General features: G+C 43.0%; 1 protein-coding gene across 1 annotated transcript in view; it reads left to right on the top strand.

Moving 5' to 3' along the window:
- Positions 1-10552: 10552 nt before the first annotated feature.
- IFNAR1 (interferon (alpha, beta and omega) receptor 1) overlaps positions 10553-10705 on the top strand; it is a 25789-nt gene continuing 25636 nt past the window's right edge. The window contains exon 1 of the mRNA XM_009328017.1: positions 10553-10688. Coding sequence (XP_009326292.1) covers positions 10553-10688 — 136 coding nt within the window. The remainder of the gene's footprint in view (positions 10689-10705) is intronic.

The raw sequence follows: 10705 nt of genomic DNA on the forward strand, positions 1-10705 counted from the left end.
CATCTATTCGGCAGCTGATTTTCATGGAAGAGTGGGAAGTCTATCAAATGTGGCTGAAATCGATCAGCTGGTTCAAAGGTTATGGTGAGGGCACAGATAAGGCAGTCCATGTGCTGTGCCACGTCATTACAGGTTCATTGCTTAGCCAAATCGGGGGAGAGGAAAAAAAATAATCTTGGCTGTTCAGAGATATAGTCTTTTTCGATTAAAGCAGGAAGAATGTGTGCAAGAACATCATCTCTGAAATTTTGAGAGGTTGGCTTCTCCCATTTAGAAAGAGGAAGTGTTGCCCCTCATGTATTTGCCAATACCAATTGTTGTACTATCACATGAGAGGAGAGGGAAAGACTCTGTTCTCAGAATTCTGCTTCCTCTTTCAACACCTCCAGACACGTGGGAAAAGGAAGGATTTGTGCTGACTGCTTTGTTTGTTTAACTTTTCTTTGATATGGAATGCGGTGTCTTTAAAGAAACAGCTGGTTTAAGTTCATGTGAGCCCATCTTTAACCTACTGTCTTATCATTGTCAAAAAGCCTTTATATAGTGAATTCCAAAATGAAAAATATATTAAGATTCCAGCTGCACCACGACTAGCATGAAATAGGAATGAATTCCCCAACTCTGCATCTCAACAGGTCTCCAAAATTTCCAGAAAGTCCGGAGACCTGTACGATCCTAGCAAAGGTTCAACCCCCAATCATACCATGCTCCAGTTGCCTGAGGACATCAAGCTGACAGAGCTGTTAGACTACACCATTGCTAGTGTTATTCTAATGCACATAACTTGGTAAATAAAATTAGGAGATTATATGCCACACAGAGCAGAAATGAAGGCTCCAGTGCAGAATATATTTAATAAAGATCATCCTGAAAGGGCAGAGAGACATTCTGTGAAATCCTGATTCGATTATCTGGTGCCAGAAGTCTTATTTCATGTAGAGCTAACCTTGTAGTCAGGGCATCCTCTAACACTGATGTCTGCTTGCTTGTCTGCTCTCCCTTCAGTCATATAAGCATCCAGCATGTGCGTTTGTGTAGCAAAGCATCGTTTGTATTCCGGTTTATAAAGGAATTCAAAAGTAATGTTAAATAATGATTTGACCTCGTGGAGAACTGCGATTAATGCGTCATTGCTGACTTCTCACCTCAGGTTAAATCGCTTTGCTGCATTGTCCTTACAATTCCCTCAGTTCTTAAATGAGGATTATGGTATGCGGATACTGCAGTGATGGGAAAGACAGAAGCCCCCTAAGTAAGCGGACGGACATCGTGAGCATAATGACAGAGCAAGCAGGAGAGGGGTAAGGCCTGTAGCTAACACGTACAGCACCCGAAAAATCTCAGCAAGGCTGTTCAACACACCATGAGGAGGGCAGGGGAAGCTGTACGTTCAGTGACCGTTAGAAGACAGATTTAGCTTGCTGAACCAGGCAAGGCATTTCTTGGATGACTCTCATTTTCTTTGCTAAATATCACTCTTCTGACCTCAGAAGAGGGTTTATGACTAAAAAGACAGTTATAAGCTGTACTTCAGAGCTCCTACATGTGCTGCTCATTGAGACCTGACTTGTGGTAAACGTGGAGCGTGTTCACCTCCAGGCATGATCCACAGCAGTTGAAGGAACCTGCCACAGACAAACAAGGTTCTTCCTCCACACATAGAAGGAACTTTATGTAAAATTTCAGGCACATGATACGAAGCGCAAATACAGAGCAGTGCAACAAGAATAAGAAGAATTCACAGCACTATGAAAAGGGAAAGCCCGTCTCATTTTTCACTTCTGACTTCTCACCTCTAATGTATTTTGTTCACCTCATTTCATATTAACCTGACCCAAACCCAGCTGAGCCATTAATGTCTACAGCTTTTACTCACACATTGCTAAACAGCTATTCCTGGGGATTTCAGGTTTTTCCAGTGTTTTGTTGTTTAATGGGCTAAGACCCAGTATGTTGTTTAATGGGCTAAGACCTGGTTACAGTCAGATAAAAGGACTAAATGACAAGGGGTGATGTATTCAGAAACCCTAATTCTAGCCCCATAAGGCCAAACCCTCGGGCTCTCCCAAGACAGTAGCTCCTTCAGAAGGCAACTACCTGGCATCCTTCTCTGGAAGAGCATCTCTTTCCTTGATGGCTACAAAAAAACCCTAGGCTACTTTTTCCTCTTAGGCAAGGTTAGTCGACACAAATACCTCTCGGACATCTTGTACTCCTTCTTTCTGCTCTGCAGGGAAGTCAGGAATCTAGTTGTGACTGGCACTGAGGCCAGGCATGGCTAACGTCAGATGTCGCAGTGCCACTTGAGAGGAATTAAAGCTGATTTTTATTTTTAAAGGTCAGCCTTTTCTAAGAGCTCCTAAAAGCAGTCCAGATTTTTTTCTTCAGACTGACCTGCAGTTTGGTTTGCTTCAGAGGTCTTCTTGTTCCAAACTGAGTCCTCACAGGATAGCATTTGTAGATGAGAGCCCTTTTCTTCAGCCACAAAAGCCACAGCTTCACTGGGGTGTGTAAAATGAGCCAACAGGCCTGGGGACAAGGTGTAGCCTCTGGCTGTACCCAAATGGGCTGCATGGTCCCACAGGTACCCCAGGCAGTACACGGCACCTAGTGCCTCTTCAGAGAAGCAATAATTTAGAGAAGAGTTGATCTTGAGCTGAGCTTGTGGAGAGTATGATGAAAATTAATCAATAGAATAGGTGAACTTCTAACTGTGTTATGATTCAAACTTCAAAGTATGGAAGTATGCTGCTAACTTTGGCACAGCGTGCCAGGGGTTTTGGCAAAGTGATGAGTAAAACAGACTACTTTGAAGACCTGGGAGTTATTGGAAAAATATTTTAGACATGAAATGCAAAGCAGAGCGGGATGATTAAGGAATGGAGAAGTGGGGAAAACTGAGGCAGAGCTTGTGGTGAACAAAACAGATTGTAGAAGAGGGCAATAAGGTAAGACAGTAAGAGAAGGAACAGGAGTTTAGCAGGTTCTGGTCAAGGGAGTGGAGTGAGCATTTTGGGGAGAAAGGGAACACCGGAGCCCATGGCCTACCAAGGGACTAGGGATGTGATCGCCCACCAGCTCCACATTTTTCTTTTATCTCTCCATATTGGTAACTTCAGTGTCTTCCCTCCCCAGCAGATCCTGGAGGCATCAGGGAAGGCTGGCTGGCTGCAGAGCGCAAATCCGCATCTGCTGGCTGCCTGGCCAGAAAGAGTCCCGCTGAACAGCGTAGCCAGAAAGGCTTTCAGGAACTTCAACTCTACATCAATGACAAGCTATTGAAAAAAGCTTTTAAACAGATTCTTAACCAGAAATACAGCAAAAGAATTTGTGACATTATTACCCATTTTTTTCTGAGGCGGGTTGGGAAATAACGATTATTACTTGGCAAAATGTAATTTTCTAGTAATCATTGGTTATTGAATAAGTGGTACGGAGTGTCTGTGCAAATCAAGACTCCTTTCCCTGATATCGCACTGTCGTGAAAAAGAAAGGTGAAAATAGCTGTTTTACAGAAAGAACTGTGAATAATCAACAGGCTTAGCTGACTGCATGCAATATACTGGAAGTTGCTCATTTGCACTTCCTAATATGGAGTCCTTTCTTATTTCTTCCTTACAAATTGGATTTCCTTAAGTTAATTTTGCACGCTTTCAAGAAATTACTGTAAAAGACTGAAGGCATGGAATGATAATGATATCAAAAAGACAAATGAGAAACCACTGATGAAGTCTTACAGAGGAAATCCTGGCTCCAGCAGCACTGATGTGCATTTACTAACGCTAGGATTTCACCCTGGAGAAAGCACCAGACCAAAGAATCTGTTTAGTAACTTTCAGCTCTTCCGTTTTCCCATCAACTCCGACATCATGTCACTCAAATATTGTCTCTCATTTCTACTCCCTTCTCTCAGCTCCTGTTGTTTACATTACACTTTTTAAAACTAGATTGCAGGGACTTTTTTATCCCATCTCTGTGAGTAACGTAGTTACAAAGACAATGTAAATCACAACATTGGAGCTTTGCACATGGGTTAGATTTTCAGACATACTGACATGATGGTATAACCAGGCTCTGAAACTCACCCTACAACTTGCTGATCATTATGCAATATTATCTATGAAGATGAAAGTTGTAGATGTATTATAGTTAGGCATTTTGAAGATACTAGATAGGTCTCCACAGGCTGTAAAAAGACAGGTTGACAGCAGGCTTTCCACATTCTTTCAGCCCGGTTGATGCAAATTATGACACCTCTGTCCTTCAAAACCTAATGCGCTGTTCTGACCAGATGCCTGTGTTTTATTTACCTGAGTTTTCTCATGTGCTGAAAATATTCAGCTGTTTCATGGCTAAAAACATTTCTGATACACAGAATTATATCTGTCCCAAACCCAACTTTGTCCTTGTAGATCTTAGGGTGGAGGGTCAAAAGAAAAGGGCAAGAGCTGAACCTAAGGGTCTTTCGAGAACTTCATGAGTGTGAGAATAAAATACTAATGCAGAAGTATCCTTTGAAATACACTTAATAATAAAGTCCTGTGGTGTAGCGCTACCACCTTTATCGTTCCAGCTCTGAGCCTGACCTTGCTCATTGTATCCTGCTCCTTTCCAAAAAATGATAAACTCGTGCCTGCGGTGCAGTATATCCAGAATACAGCAAAGGTGAGACCAGAAGGGTGCACAGAGCAGGCAAATGGTGTGTCATCTCAGCACCAGTATGGGAGCAGTTGTGAGAAACAAATGACTTCAGCTCTTGTCTGAGGCCTTCCGACTCTTACGGAGCAAGAGCCACTCTCACAACTCCAGAAGCCTCGCATCAAAGCAAGACCTTACTCACATTTTTCCTAAGGAGAAAGGGCAGTTTGCTACAGCAACTAATAAAAAGATTAAGACTGGTGTCAGGCATTGTCCTCCTTACCTTGGAGGACTCACTTGCTCCTCTGCTGGTGGCTGAAGCCTGTAACAGGACACCTGGACCATATGGAGGAATTCTTTACCCCTTAAGAAGCTGCAGAAGAAAAGGAGGTGGGGATTGCAAGGTAGAGAAGCACCACCTGGAAGGCTTAAGTTAGCCGATGAGTTCTCATCTCAAATGATAACTGTGTCCTGGACAATACCAGCAAAAGTCAGGGAGAAATTCCCACTATGGGAATGCAAAGATGCAGAAACCGGTATCAGAAACCAGGGATGTAACACTCCATCATTGGATCTTTGCCACAATAAAAGCCACAGAGCATTTGGTCAGATTGAAGTGGAAATTAGAATGAGAAGGGATATTGAAATATTTTGGAAAACTTGAACTGCTATTATGTAGCTTTCCCCGATGTGAAACACCCCAGTCCCAATGAGATTGAAGTCTCAAAAGGAAATTGCTTGTAACACATGAAGGAAGAACTTGCATCACATAGATACATACCTGTTTACACTGACAAAAGAATTAACTTGTTAACTATAGTCTTGCTATAGTTCATGCCATGCTATTTGGAAGGGGGACACACACGTGTACTTTTATGAACTGTGGTTTCATGTGAGTACAGCAGTCCAACCACACTTTGTCCAAGAAATGTAGAAATAGAGCCCAAATGTCCAAACACAGTGCTGGGAAAGAAGCAGGTGGGGGGTTTTAATATGTACTTCACTTGTAATGTTTTTAGCTTCCAAAACTACGTAGAAAAACTATCACTCAGGTGCAGAATATCAATGAATTAACAAAAAATTGGTCTGATTCCTTTCAGTGAACATCAATGAACTTTGTGCACAAGGCAGAAGTGGTAGGTTGTAGTTCGACTTTTTAAGATTTTTCATAGTATCTTACAAGATACTGTCACAGCCAAGTTAAGGAAGACTGGTCTAGGCAAAAGGAGACAAATATGGGGCTTATAGTGGGTCACAAACTATAAATGAGTCAATGTCTCACTGTTGTGAAAGAGGCAAATGCCATACGGAATACACAAACCGCACTATAGTCCACAAAACATGTTAAATAATCCTTCCCGCTATTTAGCACTAGTAAGGCCATGTGGAGAGCTACATCCAGTGCTGGGAAAAGTCTGGAGGAGGACAAAAACATGCTTTGTGAAGGAAGATGGTATTATGTGGTCTGGCAAAAAGTCTGATGGCAATATCATGACAATCTTCAAAAATGTGAAAGCCTTCTGAAAACAGGAAATGAATCATCTATGCTGTATGGCCATGACAGACAGGAAAGCAGCAACAAGACAGACATGAGGAAAAGTTTTCTAATGATAAAAAAGTATGGGGGATATTGCCTGAGAAGTGGCATATTAAAAAGCAAAACAAAACAAAACAAAACAACAACTAGATACAACTGATCCTGCCTTGGAGCTGTACAGTGAATCGCCGGACTCCCTACGGTCCTTCCTTCCTGAACCTATGTTTCTACGCTTTTCAAACAAGATGAAATACTTTATTTGCTTCTTTTATCCTGTTCCAGAGTTGACGTGAGAAGAAACAAGCAAATGACTTCTCCTTTGTCTGTCAGCCAACTGAAATAAATTCAGTGGAGCCTGCATGGCTTAGTTTCCTCCATCACGTGTGTGTTTTAGTATTGACATTGATGACCACAGGAGCACACATTGTTTTCCCTTCTGTTTGGTTGCCTGTGTACTGGAGATAGAGCTTCTCTTCTAACAGATTGTATCAACACCAGTTTCTGTTTCTTTCTTCTATAATATCAGTGAGGAAGTTGCATTCAAACATATTTGTTAGGTTACTAAATATTTCTACCAGTAATAAACTAGTAAGCTAGTTGTAGTTCATGACCTAGACCACCAAATGGTTACGGTGAAGTGTGGTTTACATAAATAACTTGCCACAAAAATGTTTCCCTATAAACTGTCTGAGCACAAGATAACAAATTATCATAGAATAAATCTGACTCAGGGTCAGAAATGCCCCGCAACAATATATCCCCCTAAGCATCATGTTATATCCATGCATTTATCTTCTACAGGCTCAACCATAATGCATCACTGATTTCAGCAATAGCCCACTCTTGACATGCAGCATGGATTTTTTTTTTTCTGGCAAGGCTTTCATAGCTGAGCAGACTTTACCATGATCAGCTCTGCCTTATAGACGTTTTTAACCAAACTCATCATTTTAGTATCACAGTACCCTATATCTTGCAAGAATACATTTGGCATAATGCCTGCAGCCAACTCCTAAGTTTAAAGTTTTCCTCCCCCTAAGATTGAAAAAAAAGTACTAAGTACATCTCTCAGCTTTTAGCACTTCGTGACTGTGCCAGCCAAGAGCTGGCAGTCACATACTCTCAGCCACCAAAATCTTCAGTTGTCCAAAGGCTTTCTCTCATCATGCATCAAGTGCTGCCACCAGAGCCCATAGCCTTGGTCTCCCTACCTTGGTTTCAAGAGTGTGTGGGTGTTCGGGAAGCTGAAAGAGGCCACATGAACCACTCTGATAGGAGCAGCCTGCTCCTACCCACCCTTCTTCCAGCTATTGCTCAGATCTCTGCAGCAACAGGCTGCAGGCACAGAAGCAGCATGCTTCTTATAGGTGTCTAAGTGTTCCTGTAAGTGTGTGTGCGTCAGAAAATACAACGCTTCCAGGAAACAGTGAACCTCGTGTGCATATGTTGCACACATGGTCTGCACACGTACAGCAAATCCAGCACTCCTGGGAAGGGATGGAGCGACCCTTCTGGGACAAGTCTGCTGCTTCCACGCAATAATGCCCATCTTACGATGGGAAGGAGCTGTCTAGTGTTGGCTCCGTTTGACCCGTAAGATGCTGGGTGTCTTCCTCAGCTGGAGAAGCATAGCATCAGTGATGCACAAAGTGAAGGCCTGTTTGGTGTCAGCCATTAACACTGTGGACATAACCGTATGTCATTTGGGTTCCTTCTCAAGAAAACTGCCAACCTGGGGAGCCCTAGTTGTTGTTAGGAGCGTGGCCAGTCAAGATCAATATTAGAAAATTACCAAAGAATTGTTCACAGCAGACTAACAGGAACGTAACTGCCGCTGGAAAGGCCTGTCTCCTGAAAATGGCATTCCTAGTATTTAGGAGCTAATAAAAGGTTGTCATTTCACTCCATTTATCAAAGAGCACTGACAGTACAATAGCTATGCTGAATGTTGCTTTGAAATCCTCTTGTTGAGATTTCAAAGGTACTTCAGCAATGCTAATATACCGACTTCTTTTTTCCACAGCTTCAGAAAGATGATAAATAACAGCCTTTGTATTAAAGAGCAACCAGTTTACACAAGATCACACAGGAAGTTGTGGTGAAGCTGACAATATTCACAGATTATGTCCTACTTTGTTACTTTCATCACAACATGCTTTCTCCTTACTGATTGTCTACTGACTACATCATATGATGATCATGATAGATATGATGGCCCACACCGAGTGGTACTTAATAGCCTATTGTTCACTCAGTTCTGTTACACAATAAGTATACGTCTGCATTATATATTTATTGCATTGCATATTTATTGATCCAAATAAATTAATAATAGAAACAAGAAACTAAAATTACATTGGTTGTTTAAACACTCCATAAACTACTTTTGCTTTAAAGAAACTGTGCTAGGTACAGGCACCTGTAGCATACTAGATAACATTAGACACCATGTGTTTCAAAGGACATGGTTATCCACAACCTCTCGTCCACAGCCCTCACTGTAATTGTATCAGCCTCTTCTCAATCATCAGTCTTTTTGATAGGACAGGTTTGCAGCTTTTACATCCCTGAGTTGGCTAATGCTACATATACATTCATTCATTCATTTACAGGAATCGATAGCATCTGCATTTCATAAGTACAGTTAGATACTGATGGTACAGGCTTTTAACAAGCAAAACTGACATTGTGGTTACCTGTTGATGACCACCTCAGAAAAGGAAATCATTGAAAGGTTATCTTATAAAAGAAGTTGATGCAAACCATAGAAATACTCTGTCTGGATCAAATTTTGCCATCTTAGATGGTATGAGTGATTTGACTGCCTCATGGACTTGAGAAGGATCCCTGCACTTATAACCCAAAACAAAGTTAATTGTGTTGATTTTTGTATCTTGCCCTATAGCAATCCTCAAACATTTCTTAAAACCTACAGGCCAAAAGAATTAAAACTCCATTTTTGCGTATCTTCATCGGTGTCCAAGGAGAGCCTAGGCTTAGTAGACATGCTGAGAGTACGTGTAGCACCTCATAGCAAAAGAGGCATCAACAGCAGCTAGGAACACTTTTATCCAGAAGTATGGCTGGAAGGATTGTCATCTCCTTAAGCAACAAAAAATGTAATGTTTATAGCACCTACGATGTAGAGGGTGTGGCAGGTGCACCCGCCCTGACAAAGACCGGGGGCATTAAGGCGGCTGCGTCCTCACTTTTCTCGCCCTTGCTTTTGCGCCTTTAAGGTGGCAAGTGCCGACTGTCAGGTGCACACCTTGGGGCAGTGATTATGGTCAGGTATACACCTCGGGCGAGGGGTAAGGAGGTCGAGGCCCTCAGTCAACCAGAACCGACCACAGGTATAAATGGAGCCCCGCCGGAGGGCAAGTGGGGTTGGTCCTCTTTGGAGCAGCGGGTCTGCAGTTGGGGACTCTCCCCTTGGGTCGGGATGTCGCCCAAGGAAACTCCTCGAGGTTGAGAGCCCTCATCTTACAGGTGAGTGATTGTGCACATTGTGGATCCTCGTTTCTAAAGCCGGCTGTGCAGTGTTAATTCCTTGTACACCATCTTCAACCTGTGGTTTACTGATGTTGTCAGAGTGTTGATGCCTCATTTATAGTTAGTTTTCTCCTAAACAATTTTGGTTAAAATTAAGTTTATTTTTTAATTTATCACCTGCCTAATTTGATTTTGTGAGCCTCTGTGGCAGAGGGCATAGACCTTTGCCTACCAGAGTTTCAAATCCTCACCTCTGAATACATTGCTATGACCACTTAGGAGTCTGTTGCTTTGAGGGGGTAGGAAGTGAAAGGTAAACCCTGATTTCTACCCTCCCAACCATTGCAGCTGGGCAATTTCATGAAAAACATGAAACAGAAAAAGAGAAGATGAGCTCTTTAGTCATAAAACCAGAACTTCTGCTCACAAAAAGTGAGCTGGGTCCAAGCCCCACTCCCAGGACTGTAGCATGCATTCAAACATTCAAGAACCAGGGCAGACTGCACCAGAACACAGATTTCCCCCTCCCCAGACACACGCCCTAGCTATTGAATGATATTATGTTCCCTCTCCGCGTCGCAAGGCATCTTGTGGTTTCCTCTTTTTTTTTTTTTTTTTTTTATTATTAAACTGAATGGGGCATTTTTTGTGTGAGCTGTGTGAATGGGCCCTATCGGCACTTACAGGTTGGGATGGAATAACGGTGACCAGACAACAAGGGCAGAACAAAGGGAGGAAGCGTGAACGCTGTGAAGATACCATGCGAGCGTTGCACAACCACTAACCCCCGCCCCAGAGGGCGGCAGTCCCGGTGGGCCCGCAAGAAACAGACCACCAGGAACCTGCCCTGCCAGTACCAGGCCACCAGCCCAGAGAGACACGAAAATGAGTCGGCGTTACTCGGTCCGCAGCCAGCAACGCAGCGGCTACTGCGTGCGGATAAGGATACAGCTATGCCTACACCCGACAAAGCGACCCTCTGAGGGAGATTCCTTACACCCGCCGGGGTACGCGCAGGCAGGTCGGCGCTGCCTGCCG

Source organism: Pygoscelis adeliae, unplaced genomic scaffold, assembly GCF_000699105.1.
Source record: "Pygoscelis adeliae isolate BGI_AS28 unplaced genomic scaffold, ASM69910v1 Scaffold154, whole genome shotgun sequence".
Classification (NCBI taxonomy): domain Eukaryota; kingdom Metazoa; phylum Chordata; class Aves; order Sphenisciformes; family Spheniscidae; genus Pygoscelis; species Pygoscelis adeliae.